Source organism: Macaca thibetana, chromosome 8 (assembly GCF_024542745.1).
Source record: "Macaca thibetana thibetana isolate TM-01 chromosome 8, ASM2454274v1, whole genome shotgun sequence".
In the NCBI taxonomy this organism is placed as follows: Eukaryota; Metazoa; Chordata; class Mammalia; order Primates; family Cercopithecidae; genus Macaca; species Macaca thibetana.
Genome location: NC_065585.1, coordinates 116,764,243 through 116,781,806, shown reverse-complemented (window position 1 = coordinate 116,781,806; position 17,564 = coordinate 116,764,243). Strand labels below are relative to the sequence as shown.

The window sequence follows — 17,564 nt, the reverse complement described above, 5'->3', positions numbered from 1 at the left end:
GTTATAGAAAAACCATAGCAGCTAAAACCAGCCAGTCAGCCCACATTTGCTTCTGTGGCAACTTGGAAATGCTGTGTTTGTATTTTGAACAAATGTAACAAGGAGACAGAAATGCTGCAGCAAGCCAGGAAATGTCACCGGGTTCATGGTTAAATGGCGTCAGCTTTATTTACTGAAGTATAATTTTAATTTCACAGGCAAAATGAACCTCCAAATTTGTTTTCCTTAGCCCCAGCAAGTCAAGTCCTTCCTAACTGCTAGTTGATTGCAAAAGTGCAGCTTCAAGTCTGTCCCTTTTGCGTTCATTTCTGCGCCCCCCACCTCTAGTCCATCAGGTTTCTAACACGAGCAGACACTCTTTCATACGCTTCAGTGTAGCGTGAGATGTGACCCTTCGGTGATGTGAAAGTCAACCTTTGGGGGTATTATAGTGATTCAGTTATTTTCTTTGTTGTTGTTGTTGTTGTAAAACTTGTTTTTTAAAAACATGCTGCAGAACATCTTCTTGCTAAAAACAATTTCTCAATTAGTAGGAACACTGAATTGCCTTGTATATGATTTGCTTGTTTAGACGTCCAAAGCATTTGGTTATTCTTAAGAATTAGGCACTTCCATTCTTGAGCAAATATTTATTTGTGTGAAGAGAGAGAAATAGACCTCCTTTTTTTTTTTTTTTTTTTCTGTTTAGCCATCCCACTGTAATGCTGCACCAGGCCTTGAGAACAAAGAGAATCAGACAACTGGGAAACCAAGGCTTTGTGATTTTTAGCCAAGCCAAACATAGTCACTCTGTCAGGAAAGCCTTGGACTCACCACCGACTGGCTGTTTCAGTGAGTTCTTTCTTGGCTTAAAAAAAGAGTGAGAAGAACAGTTGTGTGGTTTGCCTGTGGAGACTTGGGCAATGGGGGTTTGTAGAGCCAAGTGGTCACCATGATAAGTGAGACTGACTGCCCTGTGTCCCGACATTTGGGAGGAGGCAGCAGCCCCAGCACACGCCCAAGGTTTACCAGCCCCTGGGCCTTTGCACAGATTCCTCCCTTCTTTGCCTGGAACAACTGTTTCTGTTCCCCACCCCACTGTGTCCTCCAAGACTCACCGTAGAGATCACCACTTTTGAAAAGCCTAACTCTGCAGTCGACTGAGGCCCTCCACCAAGCTCCCATGGCACTGTGTCAATATCATAGATGCTTGGAGGGCAAGGACTATGTCTCTGCCCTTGTTATTCTCCACCCCTTGGACTTGGCGCTGGAGCACAGTCAGCCTACACTGAATATTATAGAGTGAATAAAGAAATGAGAGAGCAGAGAGTGCAACAGCAGCTCTCTTTGAACAAAGGGGATTTTGTTTTGCAGCATGATTTTCATGTCTATGAATGTTCCAGAATTCAAGGGACACTGACTTTTACAAGTTAAATGTGCCTTTTTTTTCTTTTAAAAATATTTTATTCTGAAAAATTTCAAACATGCACAAACATGGAAGAACTGCGTGTGGCCTTGCCTGCCATTCTTATTTCATCTATCACCCTTGCTTCTCCACTTTTGGCAATAAAACTTTAAAGCAAATTGTAAACATACTTCGATATGCACTTACCAGTTAAGGACAATGCCATTATCACATCCAATAAAATTTAAAGTAACAATCTAATTATCTAACATCTAATAGGACCCAGCCTATTCTTAATTTTCTCCAATTACTTCAAAAATGTCTTTTTACACTTTGTTTTAATAAAGATCTAAATGAACAACGCTTATACAGTATACTTGATGAATACATCTCTTAAGAATATTTTAACCCATAAAAGTTCCCCTTTTTAAAATGCCATTTACTTATTGAAGAAACTGGGGTGCCTTATGGAATTCCTCACACCCTACACGTGGCTGATCATTCTCAATGAACTTTTAGGAATAAAATAGGGGAGGGAGGTTGTACGAAACTGATTTACAAAAAATCGAGCTATTTGTCTCCGAAGGCTCTTTTCCTCTTGCCCTTTGCATTCATGATCATTCCTTAAGTTACGTTTTTCTTGCATCAGCAACAGTAATATATTGGATTTGTACCTTAGTCAGAAGGATTCTTGATAAAGAAGTAAATCCATGTGACACGCAAGGCTCCTGGGCTCCTGGGGTGGATTCCAAAGACAGTGGTTCACAGGATGAGTGGTGGGTTTGCTTCACTCGTGCATTTGCTTCAAATGCTCCCCTTCCTTGGGCAGTAAGGACAACAGTCGTAGACAGGAAGCTGGCTTCATGTTATGGGTGTGTGTCCCTTTAAAACACAAGGTAGACTAACCTTTAATTAATCATGCATTTTTAATATCCTAGGCATCATGCATCAATGTGATCACAATTTTACCCTTTTGTAGAGTAAGAATTCTTACTCCAGACCCAATGTGTCCATTTTCACAAGTTCAGACTCCGGTAGAGCGGGTTCTTCTCAAATTGAGGATCCCTCTAATTTTCTCATTAGCCAGGCTGCTCACATTCTGCTCCCTGTGAGATGATGCTTTTGGTCTTCTTTCTCCATACACTGAAAGAACTGAACACTCTTCTTTTTAATTTGGGCCAACACCAATCCGTTCATCCTTGCAGCTGCTTCTCAAAATCCAGAAGACTGAAATAGTCATAGACTGTGTTTACATAAAGCAGAGTTGGGCCAAGAACCTCATCCCCGAAAGTGACTTTTTTCCTCTCTTTAAAACAATTTTGAGATTCTGAGTCACGAGAGACCATTTGGCAGGGAGATGGCAGCAAGTCCCTGCCAAATTCAGCCTCCGAGCATGGCTGACTGCCCTGTCAGCCTGAGTTGTGGTGAGCTGAGCTTGCAGTGTGGACCTCCCTCTGAAGCCACCTGCCTAGAAGGCTGCTGGAGACCACTTAAAGGGCGCCCCAGAAATGTCTAGACTTGACTGGCAGAACCTGAAATTGGAACTAAGATTGTGACCTGGAGCTTCCATGCGAGTCTGGAAGTGCAGCGTCAAGTCTGTCCCTTTTGCTTCCATTTCCCCCACCCCCCACCTCTGCTCTGTCAGGTTTGTGACACAAGCAGACACTCATACGCTCAATGTAGCATGAGTCATGACCCTTGGATGATGTGAAAGCCAGCCTTTGGGGGTATTATAGTGATCTTCAACTTGCAGTGAAATCAAAACGACCTCTGTTCATGATTGGGAATTTGCGGTTTTGGCTAGTAAATATTTACTTCCAATAGTTGCCCAAGCCCGGAGGTGCTCATCCCATATTTCCTTAGATGATGTGACATCTTAGTTTTGCTTCAAATGCTGTACTGCCTTCCAGTGGTCAAAACTACTTCTCTTTCCCATAACATCATTTATATAAGCACACGCACGCACCCACACAAAGGCAAACACACACACCTTTTCTATAATGACTGCATTTTATGTAGTGTCTTTCATAGGACAACTATGATAACTTAAAATACTTTCTATTACTAAGCAAGTAGCCAATGTGAGGAAGATTACAAACACCAGCCTTGGATACTCTTGTTCTGGCCTGTCTACAATTCAGAGAGCTTGGTGGAAATCTTCAAAGTCGTGCAGTTTGCCTGATTTTTAAAAGCTAAGACAAATTTTCCAGGTGGAGATATTTCCAACCCAAAGAAAGTAGCGTGGTGTGGGGAATAACTTGAGAGCTGGGATTTGGTGCCTAGCACATTGATTGCAGGAATGACAGGACCTGACCCACGGTGCAGCAGGTGCTTTGTGACCTGCTTTCTAATTACAGAGAAATGAATGTCTTCGGGTGGGCATGACCAACTCCTGGAAATGTAAACCTGAAGTGAGATAAAGAGCAAAGGAAAGTGAAGGACTTATTTTCTCTCTTCCTGCACATGGCACTTTCAGTGCTTGAAGATACTTTAAAGGTCATCTAATTTATAGTTGCGTCTTATTTAGATGGCATTTGAGAGGGGAAATGAAGACGGGGAAAGAGTGCTAGCATTTATAGGGGGCCTACTATGATTTTATAGCTTTATCAGCTCATAAGGCATTTCATGTACACAATTTTATCTGCTAATCCCATTTCACAGGTGAGGAAAATGGCTCAAGAGAGGTCACATGACTTGTTTAGGGCCTCTTAAATAGGTACAGAGATGGGGACTGCAATGAAGTCCAGGCCTGTGACTCCTAGTCCATCACTGGTCTTCTCTCAACACCATTTTCCAGATCCTTCCAGTGCCCTTCCTAGCATGGGCCTTGGAGTGGAGTTGGAAAGGTCACGTTTAGCAAGCTAAGCGGTGAGCACGGGAGAACACCAGGAGAACATAGAAGAGAACACAGTTCTTTCCAGTCTTTCTCTTTTTCAAAACTCCCTGCAGACTTGACTTACTTTCCTCGTCTCATACACATAATGTATTTATTCTCTGGGAAATATTTCTTTTGTAATGTGACTATGAAATCTCATACCTTACCATACCATGTGCAAAAAGCTTGGCATGTAGTGGATACTCCGAAAATACCATTTTTACTATTTAAACTTTATCTTTGTATAGATCATCATGGATGCATTATAGGGAGCAAAATGATTTCATTGTTGGCAATACTGGGTTAAGTTTCTGTGTTAATACTGGAGAGTGAATTGCTTGTGACTTGTTATACCCAGAGATAAAAATAGTTTGTTTTCCCTCACATCTGATGAAGAAAGCATGTGTTTTTGATTCAGCTTTAAATGCTGAGGCAGAATTTCTGTTGCACAAATGTCAGCTCTCACTTGTTAAAGTTTAAGTATCAGGGTTGTGTATGATGTTCAGAAGAAGAAGTTGGGGCCAGACAAGCTGCTGGGAATGGAGATGAGAGCAAGCAACGGACCTCAGTTTTTATTCAATTATTTCCTAATAAAAGTTTGACTCTTTTTGTTTAAAGTATGTAGAAAACTAGCAATAGATTGTTATTTAAATATTTGTAATGCTTGCTTTGATCTTAAAAATACTTCACAGAAGTACTTTTTAATAGCCTTCCTACTTGTCAGATTGACTTTGGACATCCTTATTTGTAGATTCAAGCTGCTCATTCCCCACCACATTCATCAAGATCCCCTCCTTCTCTGCTCTTTACAACCACTGTCACCTCTGCTATGACTCCAGGACTGACGAGGGGAGGCACTGTGGGGCACGAAGTACTTTACCCGATGCTCAGCTTTTGATTAATGGGCCACAGCCTTCCTATCTCTTGAGACTTCAATTAGTCAAACTCTTTTCATTATGAAAGATAAGGCTGCATTTAGCAACAGGAATGAAGACAAGGGAGTGGAAGAAATGCAATGTTTAAAGATAAATCAATAAGCCATTGCTACACTTATTCGAACCTGGTTTTGGATGACTTTTGGGCTTGAATAGACTGAATACTTTTGTAGGCTTTTCCTTTTGATGTGATTTTCCCCCTGTCATTTCCAGATTGGACTAAAGTTGGTACATCACGTGACTCTAGACAGCAAAGGTGTTCTGATGTGATTGATATTGTGGAAGCAGAAACACTTGCAACCTGAGAGTGCCCAGGGAGGAAGGAGGGGGATAGGAGGCCACAGCGGCATGGTGTCTTGCCCAGAAAACACAACAGCAGGTGCAATGCAGTTAGAACAGTCCTGATTCTTCCAAATGAGGATAAATGCTCGTTGCTTCTTAGCAGGAACCAGGACAGAAGAGAATATATCACTCTGTGGCTGTCAGGGAAACACTGTGAGGCAATACAAGTCTCTTGGGTTGGGTGATTAAGTGGAAATGGCATGGAATTTTTCAAGAGGCACAAGGTGTGCAGGCCAGGATGCCCTGAGACCAGGCAGAGTGAGCAGCAGGGCAGCAGGACCGTCTTATTGCGCTCACGAAGGCTTAGGCTTTAAGAGTGGGAGGTGGTCTTCAGAAGGTCGAAATTAAGACAGCTTTTAGCAGGGCCTGGCTGTCTACATCCTCATATCAAATCCAAACAATGCAGCTTCCTTTCCTCTTTTCTGTCAGTTTTAGGCTATGAGAAGAGTAGAGGAAAATTACATGAAGCTCTTTGGCACCCATTTTTTTAAGCCAGTTGTGTGATACAGGGTAGACAGCACTGATATACCCTTAACCCACCTATCACTGGCACGGGGGCCTCAGCGTGATCACAGGGCTCTCATGTGGTCCTCAATGCCCCAGTTCCCAAGATTGGGCTCTGCTGTTGGTTCTTATCCCATCTTGTTCGGTCTCACCCTCCTCTCGGAGTCTAGGGTCTATGCTAGTTAATGATGGGGCTCTGCTTCCTCAGGTGCAGATGTCTCTGGGTAAGCATATGCCCACTTGACTCAAGACGGCTGGGATTCCCCACTGCTGACCTGGGATTCCCCACTGCTGACCTGCACCCCTAACTGGATCTTACTGTCCCTAAGAATCCTCAGGATCATCAACTTGAGCCTCTCTGGGTGGATCTTCTGATGTTTCCAGGTCCCTGGGGACTGGCCTCCCAGCTGCTATCTGTAACTAGTGGTTGGATCTTATTACTTGTTCTGCTGTGCACCCCCTCTGAATGTTTGCTTAGGGGCTGGAGTACTGTCATGGGCATGCTAAGTGACAGACCATTGCTGCCATCCAGGAGTTCTCCTCTAGTGGAGAAGATAGGACTTATATAAGTACAGTGTATACAAGGTACCCTTTAAAATACTTTAAATAGATACAGACTTTTAAAGACAACAGAAAAATTACAATAGACTACAGAATTAGTTGCCAAATACATTCTACAGACAATTGCTGTAAGAACTTGGAGAGAAATTGGAATGATCAGAAAGGGCCGAATTTAAACTTCTAATCTGAGAAAAGAATTATGGATACATTTCGTATGGGCAGAAATGAGAGAGTGAGGAGAGAGTCCTTATGGGCTCAAATGAGTCTCCCACAGATTCCTATGTTGAAGTCCCCAAGACCTCAGAATGTGACTGTATTCAGTGATAGTGCCTTTTAAGGCATGGTGTGGTTAAATGAGGTGATGAGGGTGGACCCTAATCCAATAAAACAGGTATCCTTATAAGAAGAAGAAAATGGGACAGAGAAATGCACAGAGGAAAGACCATGTGAAGACACAGGGAGAAGATATCTATCTATAAGTCAAGGAGAGATGCCTCACAGGAAACAACCAGCTAACGCCTTTATCTTGGACTTTCCAACCTCCAGAATGGTGGGGCAATATATTTCTGTTGTTGAAGCCACCCCATTTGTTTGTTATGATTGGCTAGGACACTAATATGATGGGGCTAGAAATGCATGGAGCTGTGCTGTATCTGCAAAAGCAGGAGCATACTGGTTGGGAGAAGATCCTTTACTTAAAGCAGAAAAGTTCCTGGAACAAGAATATGATGAGTTGGCAGAAGGACTCCGTGAACAAGTTCCAGCAGCAGATGGGCTGCTGGGGACAGGGACAAAGAGCAGCGCACCAGAAGAAAAAGAACACCCTTGGACTGGTTGACAGTTTTGCTTAGGGTATACATTCCGATGGGTTAAGCATTGCTCAATGCTATCATAAAACCAGCTTTACTTTATGGGATTAATCAAGGCCTGGAAGGCCCTCAGGCACTCTTAAGAGGGAAAGTCAACAGGAAAGGAACAATAAGGGCAAGAGACAGAAGATGCAGAAGAAGAGAAAGAGAAGGTGACTTTGCTGGGCTCAGTAGAGACTTTTGAACCATCAGAGAGTGGTAAGAGGTGCACACCACGGAGGCTGATAGAAATACTGCAGCCACCCACTCTGACCACCAACTCTTTTCTAAAATGCGGCTGCACGTTGTGTTTGTACTTGGAAGCAATTGTATAAGAACAGAAAGGCAGCACTGCAAGCAGAGGGTAAAAGTCCATGGGGGCCTTCAGAATGTCCTCACCCTGCTGGCACCATCTCCCGCCCTGGGCTCTCTGGAGGCTGTGGGCCTGGAGCTCACAGAATCAGGCTGACCTGGGAAGAGCATGGAGTTGCTGAGGGCAGCCCCATCTCATCACCCAGAGCTATGCATGGAGCATGGATTCCATGGGAAATGGCACCCTCTGGAGGAAGGGCACCCACCCCAGCTTCTTTCACTGTTTGTAACTTTAGCAAGAAGGGGACAGTGGAATTATGGAGAGGATGGGATCAGGAAAGGAGATGGGAAAGATGAAAGGGCATAGGACCAAGACCAAACGGGACAAGGAAGGGAAGGGAGGGGAAGCTGTCATGTGGCATCAGCCCAAGGTGGCAGTGGTGTTATTACTGAATGGCCTCAGTATTTCCAGGTTCTTCCATATCAGTTCTGCACCCACCACCGTCCATGCCCCACCCCAGAGCCCTGCTGTGGAGTCTCCTCTCTCAACACTGTGAACACTGTGCCTTTGGCTGCAGGAACTGCACCTTATTTCTGATTGGGAAAGTCTTTCTCTTCCTTGTTGCCCATCAGGACTGGAGAGAGGAAGGAACAAGAGGTCCCTCCAACAAAGTGTGTCAGCTCAGGGAAACATGAATCTGGTATTCCCAGGGGAGGGATAAATATGCTTCCCCATAGTAATATCATTTCTATTCCAGTTAGTCAAAGAGAAAGGAAAAATAAGAAAAGATGAAGTGGAGAAGGAGGAGAAGGAGGAGGAAGAGGAAGAGAAAAAGGAGGAGAGAAATTCTGCTTCCTATCTGTCATTTGGAAATGCCTGTCATACCCAGCATGCTTTCTGAACCCCATGACTCTTCTTGGTGAGCTCCAGGCAGGCCCTCAAATGCCCTGGTGTGGGGTGCCATGTCCAGGACTCAAGGAGCCAAGTGTGGCCCTGAAATTCTCTTGAGGGCCTCTGGGGACCTCCACTTGGGCAGGTCCCAAGGGTCTGGGAAGAATTTCAGGTTGGCCTTGCTCAAGAGGTGTGTATTTATTATTGCTACTCTTAGGGTCAACCAGATTGTGCCGTGGGGGTTTCCCTGATGAGGTGAGGAGCTGAATGATGTTGAGGCTCCCTGGGCTCCAGTGTACCTTCCTGCTCTACGGACGACAGCAGTGGGGGTGGTAGACGCTCACCTCTTATCCTGATGCCTGCTTGGAAGGTCACGACAAGTGGGGCCACTCTGAATATGGACTTGTCACTTTATCCAGCAACTCATGCAGGCTGAGAACTTGAATTTAGCCAAGTGGAATTGTGTCAATGGCATATGAAAAAATATTTATATGTTGAACACCGAAACTCATTGTTTAGCATCATCTGTGCTACACTGTTAGCTAGTAATGGCATAGATCATGACGGCAAATTATGGCCCATGAGCTCACTCCGACCTGCAGCCTAACCAGGTTTTGTTTGTTTGTTTTGTTTGAGAGAAGAAGGGTTTTTACATTTTAGAGGGTTGTTCCCCCTCCCCCCAAAAAGGCTAAACAAATAAGAATGTGTGATAGAGACTGTATGACCCCACGATGCCTAAAATATTTACTATCTAGTCACATACAGAAAAGGTTTGCAAACTCCTAAGGTACATTAAATAGATTTTTATTTTTTGGTTCATCTGGGAACATCCTCCCCCTCCCCCATTTATAACAATGCCTCTTGAAAAATGCTTTCTTGACTTTGAAATAGATGAACCCGGACTCCATCCAGCTTGTAAGCTGGGGACTCTCTGTGCCTCTTTTTCATGCCAAGTGCAGGGCAGGGTGCAGGAGAGGTTGTTTGCTGCTGCTGATGACCTGGGTGTGCAATGACCCACAGGCTGACCGGGAAAATAATTATTCCCCAAACTCCCTTTGGGACCTCTGCATTCCTGAGGACATTAAGGTGACAATCACTGCCTTACATGTCACCCTGTGGAGCAAACCAAGAGCCTCCTGCCCTGCATATTTCCTTGGCTCCGCTGCTGCCATCTAGGGAGAAAGAACAGAATCACCTGTGCTTGTCTGTCAGTCAATGACAGAAGCATAGACAAATATGCCCTTGGCCCCTACAACAGTGGCATGCCGCCCAGCCATGGCAGAGATAAGGCGGGAGAGAAAGTGCCAATAGAGCTGGGATTATAGGTCAGGGACAAATGAATGAGATATGAAAGTCAGAGTGTCGAGAAACACAGTGGACCTGGGAAACATTGAGGTGTCATGGAAAAAGGAGTCGGAGGCTGGCTTTGGGGATATTCAAATAAACCCTTAAATCTCCCACCTCCTCTTTTCTTTATATGCTAAAGTGTAGGTAATAATCTATTTCTTCTCCTTCTACTGCACAGGGATGACTTAAGATAGGCACAATTACTTTGACAAATATAAAGTGCTATATAAATGGACAGAAATAGTAAACTCAAGTTGGGATTATCTGTCTTAGCTTTCTCTCTACTGCATTTGAATGCACCTATGGGACCCAGGCTTTTGAAGAAGCCAGTGCCTTCATGTTTTTTCTCCAAATACAGTGTACATTTGCTCTTAAATTTTCTGCCTAATTAAGTCTGTAGTTTTTATAGTTTAGTAATAGTCATTTTCAGCTTATAACGTGGCTCCACTGAATATGATATGGAGAAAAAGTAAAGTAATAACTCCTGAGCCTAAAATAATAACTGAGCCACACAAAAAGGAAAGGCAATTATTTTGTCTTTTGAAATGAATAAGCCATAATCTTTAGGGCAGTTCCTTGTTTATCAGTTGCAGCAAGGCATGACTCAAGCATCCTGCTTTGAGTGATGTCTATGGTAAATCTTCCTGCTTCTAAACCCCTCCACCCCCAAACCCCACAACCTTCCTTTTAGGTGGGAGAACCAGTAATGCATGTTTCAGCAGCAAAGCAGAAATGACAATTTCCTGCATAGAGTAGATACGGCCCATTCTCAACCCCTCCTCCACGACATTTGGGTCTGGGGAGCGTGAATGAGCTACTGCTAATGGGAGCAGGGCTGGTGTCCTCCTCTGAAATCCTAACTTGCTTTTGTCAGCCCAGCCCCACAACGGTCATCTCCACTCACTCCACTCCCAGGGTTCTGGAGGGCCAGGAGGCCACAGCTGCCATTGCTTTCTGAAGATGGTGGGCACCACAGCAGCCTGGCTCAGCCCAGCTCCCCAGCACAGTCTGCAGACACGGAGCGGTGCAAACAGTGTTCCAACTGGGCTCCACTGGAGCTGTGTGCAGGTAGTTTCATGGTTAAAAGTCCTAGTAGTGTAAAAAAAATCAGAGTAACTGGTAAGCATACCTCTGATGTCTCCGTATTTGCCTCCTCTGCTTTCTTTTCACCTGGTTTTTCCTTGCAGAGTTTACCTTGGAGAGTTTACCTCTCATCTGCTTGGGTGCCCTTTGCTGATGAGCAGAGCTCTTTCTTTAATTAAGTCAACAAGTATTCATACACACAGGCAGCATCATTTTTGGCTAAAGGACCTGAGCAGAGCAGCCCCAGAAGCAATTGAGAAAGTCTGTCAAGCTCTGATTAAGTAGCCGTGATCAAAGAGTGAACAATTACCTGCCCAAGCAAATAGTTCCTAAAATGTTCTCACTCCCAGGTCTTAACCATGAAACCTACTGGGCCAGAAGGTCAGGCTATCCAGTGTTCACTTGTGAAAAGAAATTAGGAACAAGCGATGTCACATAATACATAGCCATAACTTCCAAGTGGCTCCTAATTTTCAGACTGCCTAGGTCTCCAGCTACCTGGAGATCAACATTCTGAACCCTTTCCCCACGGTGGCATTATAAAATTCATATGCTCGATATGCTGTCTGCAATTCTTGGTGAAATATCTATTCCCCTCTGTCCAACTAAAAAAATCCATTCCCCTCTGTCCAACTAAAAAAGTAGTTGGAATACAGGTGAGTGAGAGTGAGTTATGTTGTATTTGTTTTCATTTATTTTTAAAATGGATGTACTCCCCGAAAGTGTTTCTATGAACTGTGGTTGGTCATCAATAACTTCAATACAACACCCGATATGTGTCCTGTCTGCAACTGCATTTTACTGTTCTTGGCCAATGCGGCCCCTTCTGCATTCTCTTCAATGCTCATCTTCCCCCAACGTGCCATTAGTATGTCCCCCTTGCAAGGCCTTAATCACATTCCAGGCCATTAACTCCTAAAAATGTGGTGCAGTCTGATAGTTAGAAGTGCAGACACCAAACCCTTCCACAGATGCCCTGCTCTTGGGTTTGACTGGGCTGGAGATTTGGCAGCATGTTTGCCATGGTTAATTTGGAGGCAAATCCCAAGGAAACAGAACATTAAAAAGTTTGGATATGGCTTGGCATTCTCAGCACAACCAATCCAAATGGGAAAACTTTTGCCCCCATTCTCTTGAGGAAGGAGGGATATGGAAAATGTGCAGGTTGAGAATAGGGAGACCTAGGTTTAAATCATGGTTCCCCCTTGGCCTTGGGCAAGTCCTTAACCTCTCACAATGATGGGATTTTTATCTGTAAAATAGGGGTAGCAGAGTTTCCAGGGAGTTTAGAGGCAATGGGGGCAAAATTTCCTGCAGATGCCTGGCACACAGTATGACCTAACAGAAAAATCTTAAGAGAATATTTGTTTACCCAAACACTACTGTCTACCATGGAATATTTATTTTTGAATATTTTGGAGAGTGTTAGACATGCTATGTGACTACTATCCTCTTGGATAAGACATGAGAGAGGCAAACGAAAGAAAACTGACGAGTAAAATGCTTTTCTGAAATCCTTGACATAGTCTGGGGAAATTTTTGAATAACGAGATTCAGGGTCTCTCTTAATGCATGCAGTTTGAGTTGCAGAATAAACTCAAAATTTCCCTATCCCATAATGTCAGAATAAACTCAAATTTTCCCTATCCCATAATGTCATGTTGATTTTTGTGATATTTAGACAATCCCAAAGCAAGTACTTTTTATAACACATTAGAGAAGACATCGTTACTCTGGGTAAATTCCTCAAACTCCAAATAGAAGCAGTAAACATGTGAGTATAAATATGACAATCATTTGATAAACTGCAACAATTTTAGATATTTTTTGGCATGCCTAAAGGTACAGAGATTTAGGGGGAATGAGCGAAAAGTAATTCAACTCATATATTGTTTACCCCACTTTGACTAAGTTTTGGTTGACGTTATCAATTTCTTGTAAAATTGGTGTATCATGCTATGGGAAAGGAAAAAAATGTTAAAAGTTTACCTCCCTGGAGAGAGGGAGCTGGAGAAGAGTGTAGCAGACAATTATTTACGGATAGTTTTACATGGATACAATTGTCATGGTTTTAATCTGATGACCGAAAGATTCTCTAGTTGTTTATTTAGATTAGATGTGGCATTAGCGCCAGATTTCCTGTGTTTCTAAGCTTTCCCATATCTAAAATTTAAATGTGTCTGTAAAGGTGTTTAAAGGATCATCTCTAACATGGAATCATAATTCGCTGAAGAAAAATGATAGTCATTCTTCCCGTGGGGACGCTCTTTCTGTAAGGAGGAGCGGGGCAAGTGATTTTCTTATTCAGATTCTGGACCAAACTCTTGTCAGCAATGAAACTGATCTTTCCTATCAAGGCCAAAGAGAAGCGAGGGTTTGCATATTCAAGTTCTTCCTAGATGCCTGCCTCTGTAATAGGACATCCACATCTGGCAGAGCTCTTATGGGACACACAGAGAGAACAGAAGAGTCTAAAAATCCAGCCAACATCTCAGTGCCAGAATCCAAGTTCTGAACACAAGGCTGAATATGTATCTGGCCAGTAAGAAGACACTCTTCAGAAAAAGGCTGAAAAAACAGTCACACTCCAGGTCTCAACACAACCTATAACAAAACTCAAATAAACATACAAACATACCCTCCATTGCAACGTGGAAAGAGATTTGTTTTTTTAGACAAGGATTTAAGGAAATTATCATTTTGCTGCAAAGGAAGAAGAAAAGGATGATGAGGCCACCACTCTTGCTGTGAAGGTTAGAGCTGCTTTGAATTTCTTGGAGGAATTACCCTAATAGAGGAAAGAGGCTAGGCAAATGGTCTTTAGTTTTAGACCACTGATTGTTGTCAAGAATTTTCCAAAAACATAAATCCTATTTTAAATCCTTATTGTGGAACGGCAGCCATATATAATTTTTGCATATAGTTACCATCTTCCTCATTAGTAAACTATAGCTTGAGCAGCCCTAATCCGAAAATCTGAAATCCAAAATGCTCTAAGATCCGAGATTGTTTGAGCACCGACATGACGCCACAGGTGGGAAATTCCACACCTGACCTCATGTCTATGGGTTGTAGTCCAAAACAGTCAATTAAAAATATTGTATAAAATTACCCTCAGGCTATGCATATGCAGTGTATATGAAACATAAATGAATTTTGTGTTTAGACTTGGGTCCCATCCCAGAGATATTTGATTATGTATATGCAAGTCTTTCAAAATTTGAAAAAATCTGTAATCTGAAACACTTCTGGTTCCAAGCATTTCAGGAAAGAGATACGCAAGTTCTGTACTGAGTTATTATGGTTTACCAAAATTTGGTACACATAAAGCAAAATATAGCATGTTCCCCAAGTTCTTGCAGCAAAGTAGGAATAGATGAAGTTGAGTTGACTACTGGATCTTTTTCCAGAACAAATGGGCTTCTATCAAAAAATGTTTGCAAACTCCTGCTTTAGACAGTTCTTTGGTGATCCATCAGTATCTCTCTGAAGCTAAGCATTAGTATATTTCAAAGTTCGGGAAGAATGTATTTGGATCATAAGGCTCATTCCAACATGCCACAGGTGAAGCTCATTCATTATGCAATAGTGAAGCAGATGAGAAGTAATGGGAGACAATCTTTTGCCTTTCAAAATATTATAAGCTCTGGATTTTCATAACAGAGTTCTGGAACATGTAAGTGATTTGTCAAGAAAGCCTTTTGTAAGCCATGTTGAAATGGCTGTGCAGTAAGTGAACAGCCTCTGTCTTTGCAAGAAATTAACAGCCACCCCAAGCTCTTGATGTTTAAAGATATTAGAGAGAAAGCCTATCATCATCTGATCTTGGAACTGTTTAATGGGTTTTCTCTCTAGTAGTTAAATTGAAAGAATGATGCTCAGGTCTACTGTCTTCTCTTGGGAAAAGCCATACTGCCCTGGTTGGTTCTTTCAACGCTCTCCTGACCCCAGGATAGAGAATGCTACATTCTGAGACATCATGAGTGCCCCTCACTCTCATCTTTGGGAAATGAGGAGCAGCATCCATTCAAAGTGCAGCCAAAGATAAACTTGACTGTCAAGTTTCCCTCAAGCTGAGAAATTGGATGTGTCAGAAAGGGTGGAGTTTCAGAACTTGCTCTAAAAATAATGTGTCTGGATCTTGGCCACCATCTTAATGCTCTTCCTCTCTAGGCCCTCTCCCCATAAATGTCAAATGTGGCTGTCAGTAGGTTTAGCCTGAAAATAAAATCCCCTCACTTCCATCAAGAAATAGCTCCAAACTTAGAGTGTGTGCTCAAAATATTCATGATGAAATCATAATCCTGTATTTATAGTCTTTTGGATTGTGCATGAAATTCTGTTTCCCATGGTGGTTTTCGTTGAAGCGGGCACAGAGTGACCGAGAAAGCATTAGCTGCAGGGAAATGCTGTTCCGTATCGTTCTGAACTGGTTGGTTGTGAGAAACCCTCCCTCTTCCCTGTGCCCTATCCACTGCCTAATGAGTTGGGTTTACCCCCCACCCCATTCCCAGAAGGTCCCCTCTTTGATTGGTCCTGTCTTGTCCTCCAAGAAGAGCTGGCCTTCTGAGAAGGAAGTGGGGTGGGTACCTAAGATTATTCCCCTTTCCTCTGCATCTTTCCTGTCCTAGACTTCCTCCCCGTTTTCACTGAGGGAGATGGTGTGGACCTTAATGGTTGGAACTTGATGGTTCTTGTCAAGGCTGGGGGTTGAGGGCCCTACACAGCAGCAGACCTGCAAAAAGCTTTTACTTCTCACCCGGGCTGTGGTGCAGGAGGATTGGTCTTTGGACACTGTAATCCTGGCAGATCCACGGGGCATGGAAGAGAAAAATTTCCATTCACAAACGCCATCTGTCTTGGAGATCCTGTAGAAGGTCTCTCCTGATCCCACGGGGATGCGCACCGTGTCCTTGTGCTGCCCTTCCAGGGCCTGACTGGGCGGGTGCAGGGTGTAGCCCAGGGCATGTTTGGAAGACTGCTTTCTGCGGAGACACTGGATTCTCAAGACGTTCTGAAAGGCCTTTTTGAACTCTTGGCTGGAACATGGGTATATGATGGGGTTGATGCAGCTGTTTAGATATCCGAGCCAAAATACTATTTTAAAAACTGTTTCAGAGGGCTTGATATCAGGGAAGAAAGACCCTGGAAGAAAACACACAGATTGATATATATTATTTGCAAGCCAGCAGGCCAGTTGGCTAGGAAAACAATCAAACAAACATCTTTCTGTGTTTTTAAAAAGGTTAAAATGATCCCAAACACATTTGAGTTTCTCACATTTGACTGACTAGCTCCTGTGACTGTCACCCTTTTGCAGTATCTTCAAAGACCATTCCTACTTGGTTCATGTGTGTCATTAATTACAGGAGCAGGCCCAGTGGATAGGGTTGCATTGGCTCACAGTGACCAATGCCTGCTGTGAAGTTTTACCAAATGAAAATGTGAAACTCAGACTGATCCCACATATGTACATTGTTTTGCCGAAATTGAAAAGTAAGTTGGAATCCATGCAAATAATCCGTATTAAAATTCAGTTACCTGAACATGCCCTTTATTCTCTGATGCAGTGTTAGATAACAGACACAGCCTCAGTGTTTATGAATTCTTCCCCTCTCGAATATTAGAATTACGGATTTTGATGAGAATCTCAACTTCACACAATATTGGCCTTGCCAATGTTGGGCCAGTGATTCTCAATCACTTTTCCTAGATGATGTCTTTTGACGTCACCGTGAGTTCCCTTTGTCAATATCCCTCGATGACTCCCAAATGGGTGTCATTTGCTTCACATTCAGAGTCCTCCACAGCCCCTGGTCTGACCAGCTTTCTAATATGATTGGTTGTTATTTTTTCTCTAGCCAGACTCACTACACTTTTTCTCCAGGTCATTGGTCAATTTTTTTTGTCCTCTCAAGTTGGGCCACTGTGTCCTTGATGCCCTTTTCCACCTTCTCTACCTACCCAAACCCTACCCGTTGATGTGCATAGCAGGAACCCCGCCTCAGGACCTGTCATGTCCTGCACAGAGAGTGCCACGGGGCATTTGGCAGCAGAAGAACAAAACTGTGAAGTCTTAAAGGGGAACAATCTTAAGGATTATCTCCTCCAATTACTCAATTTACAAATATGAAAAAATGCTTATTTAGCCTTTACCCAGCTGCCGCCAAGACGCTCCGCCCTTCTGAGCTGAGGCCGCCTTGGGGTGAGGCCCTCACTGCATCCAGCACTAGCACTATTCCGGGCAGCCCAGCCTTGCACTTGTCCACACCACGGACTCCATCTCAGAGCTCGCCTGCACCGACTCAGCCCTCGTTCTGCATAACGCTGAGGGGATCATCACAGAGGATAAGGTCAATGTCCTTTCTAAAGCAGCTGGGGTAAATGATGACGACTTTTGGCCTGGCTTGTCTGCCAAGGCCCTGGCCACTGTCAACATCGGGAGCCTCCTCTGCAGTGGAGGGGTGGGGTGGGACGACCT

At 43.5% G+C, this 17,564-nt stretch overlaps 1 protein-coding gene across 4 annotated transcripts in view; it reads right to left on the bottom strand.

The window, feature by feature from the left end:
• Window positions 1-447: 447 nt before the first annotated feature.
• Window positions 448-17,564, bottom strand: part of ADRA1A (adrenoceptor alpha 1A) — a 113,180-nt gene continuing 96,063 nt past the window's right edge. Inside the window, exons 3-4 of one of the 4 annotated variants that reach the window (XM_050802516.1) lie at window positions 15,843-16,228; window positions 448-2,266 (exon numbers count right to left, since the gene is read on the bottom strand). In XM_050802516.1, the coding sequence (XP_050658473.1) occupies window positions 2,246-2,266; window positions 15,843-16,228 (407 nt within the window). In that variant the 3' untranslated portion in view covers window positions 448-2,245. Of the gene's footprint in view, window positions 2,267-5,374; window positions 16,229-17,564 lie in introns of those variants that run through there. The other 3 variants (XM_050802515.1, XM_050802517.1, XM_050802514.1) reach the window with 3 other exon arrangements.